Genomic DNA, 17,806 nt, shown 5'->3' with positions numbered 1-17,806 from the left:
GCTGCACGCAATGTTGATGGTGAACAGATCAAAACACTGACAGAATCCATGGATGGCAGGCTTTTGAGTGTCCTTGCAAAGAAAGGTGGCTATATTGGTCGCTGATTTGTTTTTGTTTTGTTTTTGAATCTCAGAAATGTATATTTGTGAATGTGGAGATGTTATATTGGTTTCACTGGTAAAAATAAATAATTGAAATGGGTATATATTTGTTTTTTGTTAAGTTGCCTAATAATTATGCACAGTAATAGTCACCTGCACACACAGATGTCCCCCTAAAATAGCTAAAACTAAAAACAAACTAAAAACTACTTCCAAAAACATTCAGCTTTGATATTAATGAGTTTTTTGGGTTCATTGAGAACATGGTTGTTGTTCAATAATAAAATTATTCCTCAAAAATACAACTTGCCTAATAATTCTGCACTCCCTGTGATGGAAACTTCTGTAAACTGGTCGACATATCTGGTTTAATTTGTTCACTGACTTTTCTTAACTTATCAATACAACAAAATTTTTGCTGTACATTCGGACCCTAAATTCAAACACGGTGACACTGGGCAAGAGATATTGTTTGTAGATGTAGGGGAAAAAAGCCCTGAGTTTATCAAATATTCCCTGGTGTTGGGAAAAAGAGGAAGTAGTTTTTGTATGGCATTTCAATTGCTTTCTGTCACTGTGTCCCTCGGGCACAGTAATAAACTGCTGTGTCCTCAGTCTTCAAACTGTTCATTTGTAGATAAAGTTTACTGCTGGAATCATCTCTGGAGATGGTGAATCTACCCTGGACTGACTGGGAATAAAATGTAGCATAACTATAAGTTGAAGTCTCTATAAAAGAAATCCACTCCGGTCCTTTTCCAGGAGCCTGTCTGACCCAAACCATCCAGTAGTCTCTGAATGTGAATCCAGAGGCTGTACAGGTCAATCTGTGAGATTCTCCAGGTCTTTTAATTAGGTCTGGTTCAGATTGTGTCAGAGTCTGACCTTCAACACCTGGTAAGATATTTTTAAAAAATCACTTGAATTAAATTGTGTCAAAAACAGAAACAATGTATATCAACATTGAGATCAGTGAAAATCTTCACCTGCCCAGCAGAGAGACAAAAGCATCAGTCCTGTCCTGTAGTCCAACATGTTGTTTTCTGTTCTCTACCATCCTCTGCACTCATTAAAAAGAGAGACAGTGCCTAAGTTTTGCATAGACTCCTCCTAACAGGAAACAATGACAATGAACTCACTTTGCTTTTGCTTATTGAGAAATAAAAATTGTTACAGTCTTACAAAATTTTTAACTTTTTATTTTATTTTGCTTTAGGTGGGTCATATTCTTGGCAATAACCACACTGGTATGTTGCTTTTAAATGCAAACAGCAATTTAATTTATGTGTTTTAGGGTTGGTGGACAATGTTGATCTGTTTCACTGTTTTTCAAAGTTTAATTAAAGCAAGAGGAACTAAACATAAAGACACTTCTTCCGTGGGATTTATCAAAATAATAAAAATAAGTGGAGTAGGATTTTGTACAACTGCTCAACCAGCACCAGACACTGTGGCTTTGTCTGAATGTGAATCCAGAGCCTGTACAGGTCAGTGTGTGGGATTCTTCAGGTCTTTTAACCACTGGTTCAGATTCTGTCAGAGTCTGACCATAAAACCTGTCGAAAGAAGACAATAGTTACATAGTTGTTTATTCTTGAATGACAAATTTGATTCAACATCAGTGAAAGGTCTCACCTGCCCACAATGTTGAGAAGGTCAATTTTAAAATGTATTCCACTACAGATTACAGAATACATGCCCCAAAATGTATTTTGTAACATATTCCGTTAAGTTGCTCAATGAGAGTAACCTATTCAGAATACTTTGGATTACTTAATATATTGTCATGCATTGTACAACTACCTGAGTGTACTATTGCTGTGTGATTTATTACTAATACTGAAGGGTACTTGCATACCAATACCAACTAGATTTTTTAATCTTAATATAAAATGAGTAACAATAGGGTGGATATTTGGTAAGGCTGCACTTTTTTGCAGTGATCTCGTATCGAAAACCAATTCTGTATCAGTAATGAGTTTCCTTTTTGTACACTTTCAGAACTGCACATGATTATTTGCAGCTAGCAGGTTGTTATTGCAGCCTTCAGTAGACTTTAGTAATAAATTGCACAGCAATAGTACATTGAAGATACTGAAGTGGCACATAACCAGGGTAGTGACCACAACTAAAACAAGGTAGGTGCAGTAGGCTAACATTAGTTTTTAAAAAATAACTTACATGCAGCTGAGAGCAGGACATTAACAGGACGCTTAGATTAGAGCAGGTGTCTCAAACTGTGGACCACTACTGTCACTGTCATCTCATTGGAGGGTCACTTTAGTGTTCAAGTAGTACGAAAAAGACCAAAGAAACAAGGAAAAAAAACCCACAAATATTTCCTAAATGTAGTATTTGGTTTGTTTTTAACTTCAAATATTGTATAACAAGGCAAAACTGCAACTGCGCACGCAAGTTTTTCTCACTCTTAACTGAAGCTTATCATTGAACTACTAAATAAATTGCTGCTCTCTTTTGGCCAGACACATGACAGCACTTCTGCTATCATTTTGTTCATATTTAACAAAATAAAAATGCAGACATAAGTGTACACATTAGTTTTTGACTGCTAGTGAAAAATGTTTTCTTTTTGTTTGCACTCTCTTGTTACCTCGGCCATGTCCACGGCTCCAAACCGTAGTAAAGGGACCTCTGGCTAATACTTTGGGTTCCGTGTCCGGCTCGTAGTTGAAAACTAACTTTAGTGTCTGGGTCAATTTTGCTAGCAAGAGGAAGAGAGAGGCGTTGAAAGGCTGCTCCTACTTTGGAGGAAAACACGAACACAGTGTACAGCTGAGTCTTAATAGCTTACTTACAACTGGGCTCCTCAGGCACTCTTTTGGGCTGCAGTGGTTATTATTATATTTACATGCTTCCATCTCCTGTTTCTGGTCGGTGACAACTCGTACTTTTTGACTAGAGAGGGGCAGTCCCACACATTCTCCCTGCAGCACAGACTACACTGCCCATGAGGCTACATTCTTTAGGGCTATGCCTGTAACACTTTGCTCATATTGCCTTCACATTAAAACATTTTTTGAATAATCATTTTTTAAAAATATTTCTTCACGTCATTATGCGAGCCGCAAGTAGAGGTGACATGGGCCACAAGATCGAGACCCAGGCATTAGAGCCTCTTAATGTGTGTTTTGTTTGGGTTTCCACCAGCGTGGAATTATCAAAAGTAGAGAGAGCTTAGCTTAACATATGAAACAGGAAAAGACCACCGTCCAGTCCATTTATTTCAACAAAGTAACTGTGTTCTGATTATCACCTTTTTAAACAGTAACTGTAATGGAATACAGTTACTCATATTTTGCATTTTAAATATGTAATGCCGGTACATGTATTCCATTACTCCCCAACACTGCCTGTCCATAAAGCGATAAAAAGAAGCATTCCTGTTTTTATGGCCATTATGTTAAACTGCGTGAGCCATTGTCTCTGTCAACCTCTCTGCAGCTAAAGTAAGTTTAAGACATCCAGGTTTTGCATTGACTCCTCCTCACAGGTTTTTAGGAAGTACCTACTTCAACCACTGAATACAGCACTATAAATGATGCACGAATGACATGTTCTTGTTACTTTTATTTCTTTGTATTTCCCAGTGATGGCTATCACAACAGGATTGGCATTTATGTGTTATTTTTCCTTCCATTTAAGCTCAGATTGGTTTGATTTTTTATTAATTATATAAAAGAAAAAACTTTATTTAATAATTGTATACAGTGAATCATTTATACATAAATACATTTTGTGTTTTAATGGCCAAATGGATTGTATTCCTTCACCAATGAACTGATCCTGAAACAATCTGTGGCTTATTATGAATAATTGAATAATGCTCAGGATGAGGTTATAATGGGGGGTCAAAGGGTCACAGAAATGAGAGTCTAAAAGGCACAAAGATAGAATACATAGAGGTTGTGTCCAAATTCATGGACTGCATCCTCCTGAGGACCCGGCCTTCGCGGTCTACGTGGGCCAGGTCCTCAGAAGGTCGGGTAGGCCGGAAGTAAACGGCTGTGAAATTGGACGGTCTAGCCTTGTGATTAGCGTCACCGCTATCTCAGTGGAGTTCAATAAACTCAGCCGTCTGCTCCTTGCTATCTAAAATATAACAGGACACTGGCGTAAATTCTCGACCATCTCACACTTCTGTTTAATCAGTTTTCTGTTTGACGTTTAGTCAGCTGTGTAAAAACCAAGGAGGAACCCACCCGGGGGATTACAGTTTTTCTCGATTGCTAAAACACATTTCTTGAAACTACGCCTCATATCCTCACAACAGTAAACACAAATCCATAACCTCTCACTCAATTCCCCAAACATCCTATTTCCAGGTCAAAATGAAGCTCTACACCCAAAACTATTCACTCCTGCTGAAAAACCAAACTTTGCCCTCAGACATCAAACACAAGCCCTCAAAAACACACACACTACAACAGAGTTTTGCACACTGGTACAATTAATTCAAAACAATAGTTCCAAAACAATTAGGTTGCTTATGGTTCTCCCCTTCAAAACCCTTGTCACATGATAAACACAAAAGACGCAACCAATGTATGTACAGTGGCACATTGTCATTCATGTACTATACAGTACAACACACACCAGAAACATTATCCCACCTCAGCATCTTGTCTTTGGTCTGGGTCAGGCCAGAGAATCTCATCCACATCACAGGCTATATTGGCCCCAGCCAGGCAGCGGGGGTAAAATCCTCTTGCATGCCTGATCCACCCCTGGCATGCATCTACTGATATGTCTAGGCAGGCCTCTTCCATGGCCTGAAGGAGGTGAACACGGACATAAGGTTCTCGGTCATACACTTTCCACCGCCATGCCGAAAATAACTCCTCTATCGGGTTTAGAAAGGGAGAGTATGCAGGCAGAAAGATATTAGAAAACCTTGGGTTATTGGTAAACCAGTCACGAACCAGAGCAGCGCGATGGAAGCTGACGTTATCCCACACAACAACGTAGTGAGGCTGCTCTGGCTGTGCTGGTTCCCTGTAGTCCAGCTGGAACATATGTTGTCTTAAACCATCAAGAAAAGCAAGGAGAAGCATAGTGTTATAGGGTCCTAGTACGGCATGGTGGTGGAGTACCCCTCGTTGGCTGATGGCTGCGCACATAGTGACATTCCCCCCACGCTGACCAGGGACATTTACAATAGCCCGATGGCCAATTATGTTCCTCCCCCTTTTCCTTCTTTTGGTCAGGTTAAAACCTGCCTCATCCACAAAGATTATTTCATGGGGAACAGGCCGTCCTTCAATCTCAAAGATTCTCTGCAAAACACATAACACAGTAGAGTCAATCAGTACCCTGAACCACAGTTCAAGAGTGCTGAAATGGCAGCATAAACTGCCATGCTGTGATGGTACACAATACTTTATACAGTATCAAAACTCATACCTGAACATATTCCACACGTTGGTTCTTCACTCTGTCAGAGTTTCGTTCGAAAGGGACTCGGTATGCCTGTTTCATCCGGAATTGATTCTTTCGGAGGATGCGGTCAATTGTGGAGAGGCTGATGGCATTTATGCCTCGAAAAAGATGATCATCCTCAATCACTCTCCTTTGAATCTCTCGCAGGCGGATTACATTATTTGCAATTACCATGTTTACAAGTTCCCTCTCTTGCTCCTCCGACAAAAGCCTTAACCTGCCTCCACCAGGTGGTCGTCTCTGTGTCCTACAAAAATAGAAGCACTCATTACTGTAACTGTCACACATTCATTTTACAGGAAAATAATGGAAACATACTGAAACTCAAGACACATAAGTTCAGTAACTTACAAGTTACTGTACAAAGCAGTCTTACTGCAAGTACACCTACCTGTTTTCCTCCCTGAAGGTTCTGATGATGGAGGCAACAGTGAAGCGACTCAAATTTGGTTGTACTCGTTGCCCAGCCTCCCTCATAGTCATCCCATGGACAAGGACATGGTCAACTAAAGTGGCTCGAATTTCATCCGAGACTGACTGTCTTCGTGCCCTTGCTCTTCCCCTTCCTTGTCGCCGTCGTTCTCCACCTCCACCTCCTTCACCACGTCCTCCTCCTCCTCCACCTCTCCCTCCTCCTCCACCACCTTCCTGTTGTCCTAGACCACCTCCTCCTCCTCTTCCACCACGTCCTCCTCTTTCACCATGTCCTCTTCCTCCACCACGTCCTCCTCCTTCACCACGTCCTCCTCTTTCACCATGTCCTCTTCCTCCACCACGTCCTCCTCCTTCACCACGTCCTCTTTCTCCACCACATCCTCTTCCTTTGCATCTCTTTGGATCCATTGTTTCAAACCTGAATGAGCTGACTTTGGCCCTTTTATCTATCCATCGCAGGTTCTGATTGGTGTGTGCTAAATTTTGACTCCTAGTGTTTCCACCTGGTTAATTGTGTGCTAATTGAGCTCAAGCTATGCTGACTTAAGTTAACATTATTGCATGCTAGTGCTTTCTAAATGACTACATGGTGTAAGCACTGTAAAATGTAGGGATTTGTGTGTAGAGTTTTGCAGTAACAGTTCACCAAATTTGAGTCATGTGTCAAAGCAGGGAATAGTGTTTATAGTTCAGGGAAATGGGTGTGCTTTTTGACCAATAGCGTTACAGTTTTGAAATTTTAGTTTAGAGGCCTGGTTATAGTGTTTAAGCAATCGAGAAAAACTGTAAGATACCGACTCTATTACATGGCAAACAAAGATACAGCCACCATAGAGTACCTAATTTGGATTGTGGCAGGAAGCCAAAGTACCTGGAGAGAGCTCAGACAAGCACAGCAATATTATAGTTGTTTCAAGGCTCCTCCATTGTTGGATTAGTGAGGCACTGAAGAGTTTTTGTTCAGGTCTGCTGATGTTTTGTGTTACTGTGACTCTCTGGCACAGTAATACACAGCTGTGTCTTCAACCTGCACATTTTGTCCACTTAAAGTAAGTGTGTTGCTGGAAGAGTCTGTGGAAATGCTGAACTTGGTTTTGAGGGAATCTTTGTATTATGATGTGCATCCATCGCATGCTGTTCCAATCCACTCCAGCCCTTTTACTGCAGGCTGTCTGATCCAGTGAGTCCAATTGCTGCTCATAGAATAAGAGACCTGAAAGGTCATGGTCAGACGGTGACCTGGCTGCAGAGTCAGAGAGGCTGGCTGTGTCAGCTGTTCACACATTTTTAAAAAAAATTGTAACCACATTGGATATGGTCTACAAATGTAGCACAGTCTATAAATTACTTTTTTTAGGCTATTTTTAAATTAATATTGTTGGCAAAAATGAATAATACAAGTTTTGCATTAGTTCCTTCTTAGAGAAACAATATAATGGAAGTGGAGTTGACTATTAAATCTGAAGGGTTTTGAAGTAGATAGTCAATGTCCATGTACCACAAAAAAAAAAAAAAAAAAAAAAAAAATCACAATCATCCAGCTATAGGAATTATATTTTAATATTTTAATTTTAGACAGTGAGGATCAGACTTTTCCTGTCTGTGATTAAATGGAGTGTTATGTGAGTCCAGGATTGGTCAACCAGTTAGGGTCACTATTAAGAAGAAGAAGTTTAAACAAGGCAATCTTTGAGAATCTTGAAATTATGTCAATTTTGCTTAGGAATCAAATTTCTATTAATATATCTAATGAAAAAGGGAATTAAGAAGAGAAGGGTTACGACATAACCTTGACAATATTACTGGCCTAACAGTGAGGAAGGTAGGATTTTGTACAGCTGTTGAACAGTTTCAGTAACTGTAGCTTTCGAGCACAATAATAAACAGCAGAATCTTCAGTTTTCAGACTCATCTGCAGATACAGCTGCTGCTTGTTGTTGTCTCTGGAGATGGTAAACCGGCCTTGGACTGACTGAGAATAGTAAGTGCTTCCACCATCATATCTAATAATGGCAACCCATTGGTGAAATGCTGTAATAATTTGTTGATGTCGTTTGTACATGTTTAGATAGTGACATACTTATCAGTAATCTCTATTGTAAGTGATAATGACACTGTATGCTTTATTGATTTTTAAAAGAGTATATGCGTTCTTTTTTAATGTGTTTGAATTTGTGTTTATATTGTCTGTTAATGGGCAAAACTCTCTCTGTTTTGATGATGAGGCTAGTGTGAGTTTAATGGTACCGTCTGTAAACTTGTCGAAATATGTGGTTTAATTTGTTCACTGACTTTTGCTAACTTAACAACAAAATTGTTGCTGTACATTTGGACCCTAAATTCAAACAAGGTGACACTGGGCAAGAGATATCTTATTACTAATAATGATGACATTGTTACCATGAATGTTTAAAAATGTTCGACAAAGACCCTGAGTTTAGCAAATATTCCCTGGTGTTGGGAAATAGAGGAAGTAGTTTTTGTATGGCATTTCTATTGCTGTCTCTCACTGTGTCCCTCTCGGGCACAGTAATAAACTGCTGTGTCCTCAGTCTTCAAACTGTTCATCTGTAGATAAAGTTTACTGCTGGAATCATCTCTGGAAATGGTGAATCTGCCCTGGACTGACTGGGAATAATACGTAGCATAACTATAAGTTGAAGTGCTTATAAAAGCAATCCACTCCGGTCCTTTTCCAGTAGCCTGTCTGACCCAAACCATCTCATAGTCTCTGAATGTGAATCCAGAGGCTGTGCAGGTTAATCTGTGAGATTCTCCAGGTCTTTTAATTAGGTCTGGTTCAGATTGTGTCAGAGTCTGACCATCAACACCTGGTAAGATATTTTTAAAAAATCACCTGAGTTAAATTGTGTCACAAACAGAAACAATGTATACCAACACTGAGATCAGTGAAAATCTTCACCTGCCCAGCAGAGAGACAAAAGCATCAGTCCTGTCCTGTAGTCCAACATGTTGTTTTCTGTTCTCTACCATCCTCTGCACTCATTAAAAAGAGAGACAGTGCCTAAGTTTTGCATAGACTCCTCCTAACAGGAAACAATGACAATGAACTCACTTTGCTTTTGCTTATTGAGAAATAAAAATTGTTACAGTCTTACAAAATTTTTAACTTTTTATATTATTTCGCTTTAGGTGGGTCATATTCGTGGCAATAACCACACTGGTATGTTGCTTTTAAATGCAAACAGCAGTTTAATTTATGTGTTTTAGGGTTGGTGGACAATGTTGATCTGTTTCACTGTTTTTCAAAGTTTAATTAAAGCAAGAGGAACTAAACATAAAGACACTTCTTCCGTGGGATTTATCAAAATAATAAAAATAAGTGGAGTAGGATTTTGTACAACTGCTCAACCAGCACCAGACACTGTGGCTTTGTCTGAATGTGAATCCAGAGCCTGTACAGGTCAGTGTGTGGGATTCTTCAGGTCTTTTAACCACTGGTTCAGATTCTGTCAGAGTCTGACCATAAAACCTGTCGAAAGAAGACAATAGTTACATAGTTGTTTATTCTTGAATGACAAATTTGATTCAACATCAGTGAAATTTTGTAACATATTCCATTAAGTTGCTCAATGAGAGTAACCTATTCTGAATACTTTGGATTACTTAATATATTGTCATGCATTGTACAACTACCTGAGTGTACTATTGCTGTGTGATTTATTACTAATACTGAAGGGTACTTGCATACCAAAACTAGATTTTTAAATCTTAATATAAAATGAGTAATAATAGGGTGGACATTAGGTAAGGCTGCACTTTTTTGCAGTGATCTCGTATCGAAAACCATTTCTGTATCAGTAATGAGCAGAGATGGGCAGTAACGCGTTACTTGTAACGCGTTACTGTAATCTGATTACTTTTTTCAAGTAACGAGTAAAGTAAGGGATTACTATTGCAAAAACGGTAATTAGATTACAGTTACTTTCCCGTAGGAACGCTGCGTTACTGCGTTACTAAAACCGTGATTTTTTGCGAGAATGTCTCACGACAGTGACGTGAGCGAGTGCGCCGTTAGTGACAACAGCTGTGTGCAGATCAACAATGGATCACATATCGATTGAGCGTGCAGCGTTTAAAGCGTGGAAGTACTGACCTTACTTTGAGTTTGATTCCATAAAAAGTGACAAAAACATTAGCGTCCGTTGTGTGTGGGAAGAAAACTTCTTTTTACAGCGAAAAAAAACCCCTAAACTTCCAAGCAAGCACTGAGTGCGCAACGACGTAATGGGAAACTCACAGAGAAAATCGCGGATTCTTCAACTGACCGCGGCACACCTGCACCAGGGTAAACCTCTGCCTACCGAAGTCCTGCTTTACAGGTGAAAATAGAGCAACAGGACCGCTGAGTCTTTGACTTTATTTATGTTCTGCTGTGTTTTACTTGCATCTATTTGAAAGAGTGAGTGTAAACACAAAAAACATTTTATTTTATGTGCTGGAATGTGTAGAAAATAGGTTTAAATGTTAAACTAATTTATTCAAGTCAGAGAATGTTGCATATAATTAAATTTTTGCTTGATGCATAAAGTTAAAAGATTAAAACTGATAAAACAAGTTAAAAAAAGAGACTTTTCCATTTGATTACATTTTGTATGATGGATTATGTAGAAAAAGTAGAATTGGGCTGAAAGATCTATCGCTTTATCACCTCTTCAGGTTGTAAATCGTGTTTTTAAAAAGTAACTAAGTAACTAAGTAATTAATTACTTTTGAAAATAAGTAATCAGTAAAGTAACGGGATTACTTTTTTGTGGAAGTAATCAGTAATTAGTTACTGATTACTTTTTTCAAGTAACTTGACCAACACTGGTAATGAGTTTCCTTTTTGTACACTTTCAGAACTGCACATGATTATTTGCAGCTAGCAGGTTGTTATTGCAGCCTTCAGTAGACTTTAGTAATAAATTGCACAGCAATAGTACATTGAAGATACTGAAGTGGCACATAACCAGGGTAGTGACCACAACTAAAACAAGGTAGGTGCAGTAGGCTAACATTAGTTTTTAAAAAATAACTTACATGCAGCTGAGAGCAGGACATTAACAGGACGCTTAGATTAGAGCAGGTGTCTCAAACTGTGGACCACTACTGTCACTGTCATCTCATTGGAGGGTCACTTTAGTGTTCAAGTAGTACGAAAAAGACCAAAGAAACAAGGAAAAAAAACCCACAAATATTTCCTTAATGTAGTATTTGGTTTGTTTTTAACTTCAAATATTGTATAACAAGGCAAAACTGCAACTGCGCACGCAAGTTTTTCTCACTCTTAACTGAAGCTTATCATTGAACTACTAAATAAATTGCTGCTCTCTTTTGGCCAGACACATGACAGCACTTCTGCTATCATTTTGATCATATTTAACAAAATAAAAATGCAGACATAAGTGTACACATTAGTTTTTGACTGCTAGTGAAAAATGTTTTCTTTTTGTTTGCACTCTCTTGTTACCTCGGCCATGTCCACGGCTCCAAACCGTAGTAAAGGGACCTCTGGCTAATACTTTGGGTTCCGTGTCCGGCTCGTAGCCGAAAACTAACTTTAGTGTCTTTGTCAATTTTGCTAGCAAGAGGCAGAGAGAGGCGTTGAAAGGCTGCTCCTACTTTGGAGGAAAACACGAACACAGTGTACAGCTGAGTCTTAATAGCTTACTTACAACTGGGCTCCTCAGGCACTCTTTTGGGCTGCAGTGGTTATTATTATATTTACATGCTTCCATCTCCTGTTTCTGGTCGGTGACAACTCGTACTTTTTGACTAGAGAGGGGCAGTCCCACACATTCTCCCTGCAGCACAGACTACACTGCCCATGAGGCTACATTCTTTAGGGCTATGCCTGTAACACTTTGCTCATATTGCCTTCACATTAAAACATTTTTTGAATAATCATTTTTTAAAAATATTTCTTCACGTCATTATGCGAGCCGCAAGTAGAGGTGACATGGGCCACAAGATCGAGACCCAGGCATTAGAGCCTCTTAATGTGTGTTTTGTTTGGGTTTCCACCAGCGTGGAATTATCAAAAGTAGAGAGAGCTTAGCTTAACATATGAAACAGGAAAAGACCACCGTCCAGTCCATTTATTTCAACAAAGTAACTGTGTTCTGATTATCACCTTTTTAAACAGTAACTGTAATGGAATACAGTTACTCATATTTTGCATTTTAAATATGTAATGCCGGTACATGTATTCCATTACTCCCCAACACTGCCTGTCCATAAAGCGATAAAAAGAAGCATTCCTGTTTTTATGGCCATTATGTTAAACTGCGTGAGCCATTGTCTCTGTCAACCTCTCTGCAGCTAAAGTAAGTTTAAGACATCCAGGTTTTGCATTGACTCCTCCTCACAGGTTTTTAGGAAGTACCTACTTCAACCACTGAATACAGCACTATAAATGATGCACGAATGACATGTTCTTGTTACTTTTATTTCTTTGTATTTCCCAGTGATGGCTATCACAACAGGATTGGCATTTATGTGTTATTTTTCCTTCCATTTAAGCTCAGATTGGTTTGATTTTTTATTAATTATATAAAAGAAAAAACTTTATTTAATAATTGTATACAGTGAATCATTTATACATAAATACATTTTGTGTTTTAATGGCCAAATGGATTGTATTCCTTTACCAATGAACTGATCCTGAAACAATCTGTGGCTTATTATGAATAATTGAATAATGCTCAGGATGAGGTTATAATGGGGGGTCAAAGGGTCACAGAAATGAGAGTCTAAAAGGCACAAAGATAGAATACATAGAGGTTGTGTCCAAATTCATGGGCTGCATCCTCCTGAGGACCCGGCCTTCGCGGTCTACGTGGGCCAGGTCCTCAGAAGGTCGGGTAGGCCGGAAGTAAACGGCTGTGAAATTGGACGGTCTAGCCTTGTGATTAGCGTCACCGCTGTCTCAGTGGAGTTCAATAAACTCAGCCGTCTGCTCCTTGCTATCTAAAATATAACAGGACACTGGCGTAAATTCTCGACCATCTCACACTTCTGTTTAATCAGTTTTCTGTTTGACGTTTATTCAGCTGTGTAAAAACCAAGGAGGAACCCACCCGGGGGATTAATAAAGTTTTATTTTATCTAATCTAATCTAATAACTTTAATCTCAGCCAAACCGATTTACTCATGAACAAATAAAACACTGAAAAAAGCCCAACAATAACATTTTAAGGTTGTCTAAGTGACTTATATATTACGTTTAACCCGAGCAGCGAAAGTCCGCGGTGATCTGAAAATGATGTGCCGGGAGTTGTGCCGTTCTCGGCCGCATCAGTGACCCTCGAGCTCCCGGCTAGCTGTCGAGCTGGTGGGTAGCAGACGTCTCCGAAAACGTCGAAGCACTTTTGCAAATATGTGATATCTTGATAAACCGAGCAGGTATTTGATGTTTACACAGCTACTTTCTCGCCTGAAAATATGTTAAACGTTTATTTTGTGACCCAGAAAGATTAGTATGAGTAATTTTAAAACTTAGTAGCGGCCGCCATTGTTGGAAACTGGAGTTTGGCTGGGCCGCGCTATGAATTCTGGGATATGGTAGGCCACGAAGGACACACCCGACCCATCCTTCAAATTCGGGGAAAAGGAGGACGCATTTGTCGGCTGCATTCGGAGGAGTCTACGAATTTGGACAGCCTTCAGCGCGTCGCTGTGACGTAATCGGTCTACAAATGCGGCCTCAGGAGGATGCAGCCCATGAATTTGGACACGACAAGCGACTACAACTGCAGGAATTGAAGGCACTTTGACATGCATAAGGGAGTGAAGAAAATAGGTGGACCACAATCATAACAGGATTGAGCTTAACTGGGTGGGAAAACTGAAGTGAAGAATCTGTGGAAATACTGAACTGTCTTTAAGTGAATCTTTGTAGTGTGTTGCAGATCCAGTATGTGCCATTCCAATCCACTCCAGTCCTTTCCCTGCAGGCTGTCTGATCCAGGCTGTGTAGTAGCTCCCCACAGAATAAGAGACCTGACAGGTGATGGTGAGATGCTGACCTGGCTGCTCAATCACAGAGGGTGTCTGTGTCAGCTGTTCACACTTCATACCTGTTTAAAAAGAAAATGTTTTGTGACAAATTACAGTTTGTTACAAAAAAATACTGCTGAATGTTAAAGACACTCACATGAAATGGCTAAGAGCAATAACAGAGCTACAGAAAACATGTTTTTTGATGAACATATCATGACGTGAACTCCATGCCACAGTCTGAAGCGTTTATAATAACAGAGGAAGGCAATGAGTTTGCATACCAAGGCATAAAGCATTCATTAGGATCTAAATAAAGCCTGATGAAAAAACTGCCTCTTTTGGACATTATGAAAACATGTTTGGGAAATGTACATATGAGATTCTAATTTCATAACTCACTCAGATGTAAGGCATAAATTTAAAAAAAGGACTTGTGTTTACTATTTTTATTGTGTATTTAAGTTTAAGTCCAAGGATTAAAGGTGAAAAAGCACTATGAGTATTATTTCTGTTAATGTTATACTTGACTGCTGTTACACACACACACAGACATACACTCAGATACTTGCTGTACTTCAGAAATAATAAAATTAAATCTTTAGTTTGCTGTAAACAGTATAAACGATAGCCTGAAAGAAACATTTAAAAGAGACTCCAATCCCATTTTCTTCAGAGTCACTGTATCCAGTCCAGTCACTGTGGTTCTCGAGCATGGTACCAAATAGAATATTACTTTTTCAAACTGTTTCTCTGCAGATACATCTGCTGTTTGCTGTTGTCTCTGGAGATGTAAAAACAGCCTTGAGCCAACTGAGAATAGCATGTGTTAGTAACCTTTCAGTAAAATGGCAAGTCCAAAAGGACCAGACTAGATTGCCACTCATTGGCAACTGCTGAATGTAAATCCAGAACCTGTACATGTTAATCTTTCAGATTCTGCAGGCACTAAGCACTGATTCTATCAGGGTCTCACCATCAACACCTGTAAAAAAAAAAAAAAAAGTCCCTTTCTGTAAGCTGGTCCGTTTTTACTTTCAAATTCAAATCAGAATCAGTAAAACGCTTTATGTATTATTTCACGTTTTAGCGCTGACTTCTCACAGAAGAAACAGAATTCGAATAAACTTGTGAAAAATGTTCTCATCATTATAATTTATTTCTTTGTTATTAAGTAATTATTCATTGTTTAATCATTCTTTGGTGGATCAAACATGTTTGCGTCAACCCTTCTATATTTTAAAAGACACACATGGATTTTTCAGCCTTCTTAATTACATTTACAGTATTTAATCAGAATGGTTTCTGAAATTTACTGTTGACTATTAATAATTTATTTTGAACCTACAGGACTGTAGGTTGTGTGAGTCTGATCGTGTGAGTAGCTTGTGTGTGCAGAGGAACTGCTCTTCTTTGGGATGAATAAATCTCAAAGAAGGGATTTATTCATCCCAAAGAATCTGAGTCCAATAGGAACATTAACCCCAAAACTGAAAGAGTGGCTCCTTTAACCACTCAATCTATTAAATTCTCCTTTATCATTTTCTCGGTTTAGTTCCCATAGTTTGAAGATTTAGTTTCTTTTGTATTTTGTGTTTAGGCTTTTGTACGTAGGTTTCAGCCTAACAAACAGCTCATCTTTTGTGAAAGCTCTCTTGCCTCTAAATGCCTGCAATCGACTCCCCATTCACACTGTGTATGATCATCCCGAAGACCTTGAAAGTTCTCTGGTTTTATAAAATACCTAAAAAAAAACCAAAACACTTAGAATCTCCACACATTCAAACAATTTACCATTGTTGTAATGTCACTCAGGTACTAAAAGTTACTGTTAATGATTTTCAGCTTACCTGTGTTTCCAGGCTCATCATTTGCTTACAGTAAACTAAGTCACATGGCTGTTTCAGTGTTTTTGCACAGCTGTTCTTCTGTTTTCTGTCACTGTGCAGTGACGGGCACAGAAGTAAACAGCTGAATCATCAGCTGTCAGGCTGTTGATCTCAAGATACTGTCTGCTGCTGGAGTCTTCTTCAGTCATGATGAAACGACTTTGAAAAGAACTGGCATAGCTAGGAGAATTATTGCCTGTGCTCATATACCCAATCCACTCCAGAGCTCTTCCTGGCCTCTGTCGTATCCAGTGAATATTGTAGCTTGTCAAGCTATAACCAGAAATGATACATAACATCTTTACTCTCTTTCTCCAGGTCTTTTCATCTCAGAGGGAGACTGATCCAGTTTGATCTCACTCCAAACTCCTGTAAGTAAAAATCAAAAAGTGTGATGATCATGAATCTGATTTGTGTTCATGTTTTAAAGAATAAATACTTTTCCTACCTTGGAGAAAAAGAAATGAATAATAAACTCCAAAGAAACATACATTCGATAATTCAGAACACTTAATTATCTGAGTGTTTGTATAGTTAAAAAGTGTCCAAGATGTTGGTTGAGAGTTTGATGTGACATGTAAATAAAGAAGCTACTTTGCGTAGACCTCCCTCTACATAAACCATTTCTTATTAAAAATAATTAGACAATGCCATACAATACTGTGAATCGTCTCTGTTTTCTATGTCCAATAATCTGCACATAAGACATAAACACTATTTCAAAGTCTCACTCCCACTTTTTGTACTGACGAAGTGTTCTCACTGGGATTTATTGCACATTTTCTTCTAACACAAGTTCTTTTAAAACAAATGATGCCATTATGTCTTATACTTGTAAAAAATAGCAGAACATGTGTAAGAACTATTAACTAGAGATGGACCGATCCGATATTATGTATCGGTATCGGTCCGATACTGACCTAAATTACTGGATTGGATATCGGAGAGAAATAAAAAATATAATCCGATCCATTAAATATCACAAAAGCACCTCACAAAACTAGCAATGTAACCCAGCTCATAACCTTAGCACGTCGGAGCAGTGTGCGTCTTGTGATAGAGCGGCTGTGGCATGCGAGACCTGTTGGCGGTCTGGTTGAGCATTTGGAGCCTCGCTAAATGCTGCCAAACCAGCATTTCATCTCGGGGAAAGCTATCCCAGAGAAGTAAAGCAAGTGTGTAAGTTCATCTCTGAATGTTTGTAAGGCATTCCCACGTTAAGCTTAACAATATATATAGCAATATATGGAGCAACTGCTTCTTCTCTCTCTCCCTCTCCTGTTGCTACTTCAATCATGAAACTGATCAAAAATCAGCTGATCGGCTTTTCTGTCGCGAGTCCGTCTCTCTTCTTTGTTTTTGACCCACTTTGCGCCAGAAAGAGAAAACCAGTGGCTGAACAACAGCAGCACGTTTAAGCTTGATAAGCTGTTGTTAGAATTTATTTAATATTACTTTCTACACCAGGATCCTTTTCTAAGTAGCTGACAGCTGGTAACTGTGCAGGGGCGGGTCTAGCATGGTCCATCCATTATTGTATATAGTAACTATTAAGTCAAATGTATAACCTAGAAAGCTACAGTACTTTTTCCTTTGCAATTCTGTTGAAGAGAGATGTTGAATCTATTTAATTATTGTAGAAAAATGCTTTAAATTAAAGTTGATTATGTCAATTAAGCATTATGAGGGTGGGGGTGGTTCCTTATTTTTTTGTTTTTTGCTGGGAGTTGGCATTTATTATACCATTTATTAGTTAGGTTGTTTAATATTTCCACTAAGTACTCTACTAAGTACTAAAATACCAGAATAGGGAGGATGGAGTAGGTTTAAGTTTATCAGATTGATCAGTGTTGCTGAACTTTGAAATATTTTGCGTGCAGTGTATTTTTTGCATACAGGTTTAACAGAATAGCATTGGTGGG

At 38.8% G+C, this 17,806-nt stretch overlaps 1 protein-coding gene across 1 annotated transcript; it reads right to left on the bottom strand.

Moving 5' to 3' along the window:
* Positions 1-4,713: 4,713 nt before the first annotated feature.
* Positions 4,714-6,083, bottom strand: LOC146633516 (uncharacterized). Its single transcript, XM_085352308.1, has 3 exons — positions 5,951-6,083; positions 5,524-5,806; positions 4,714-5,396 (listed from the first exon to the last, which is right to left on the bottom strand). The coding sequence occupies exons 1-3, from the start codon at positions 6,040-6,042 to the stop codon at positions 4,725-4,727; spliced, it is 1,047 nt and encodes a 348-aa protein (XP_085208434.1). The 5' UTR covers positions 6,043-6,083; the 3' UTR covers positions 4,714-4,724.
* Between the last annotated feature and the right edge of the window lie 11,723 nt (positions 6,084-17,806).

The sequence above is a fragment of the Diplotaxodon limnothrissa genome, linkage group LG4, assembly GCF_057381915.1.
Source record: "Diplotaxodon limnothrissa isolate DT_005_m linkage group LG4, D_limnothrissa_male_GT1.1, whole genome shotgun sequence".
Lineage (NCBI taxonomy): Eukaryota > Metazoa > Chordata > Actinopteri > Cichliformes > Cichlidae > Diplotaxodon > Diplotaxodon limnothrissa.
The sequence above is the reverse complement of the archived record's forward strand: the minus strand, read 5'-3'. Positions and strand labels throughout refer to the sequence as shown.

Excerpts from the sequence above, each read along its gene's own strand:
- LOC146633516 (XM_085352308.1), bottom strand. The coding sequence starts at position 6,042 with ATGACTATGAGGGAGGCTGGGCAACGAGTACAACCAAATTTGAGTCGC. Across the intron at positions 5,807-5,950 it reads ACCTTCAGGGAGGAAAACAG|GACACAGAGACGACCACCTG; the intron begins GTAGGTGTACTT and ends CTATTTTTGTAG. Across the intron at positions 5,397-5,523 it reads AACGTGTGGAATATGTTCAG|AGAATCTTTGAGATTGAAGG; the intron begins GTATGAGTTTTG and ends TGTGTTTTGCAG.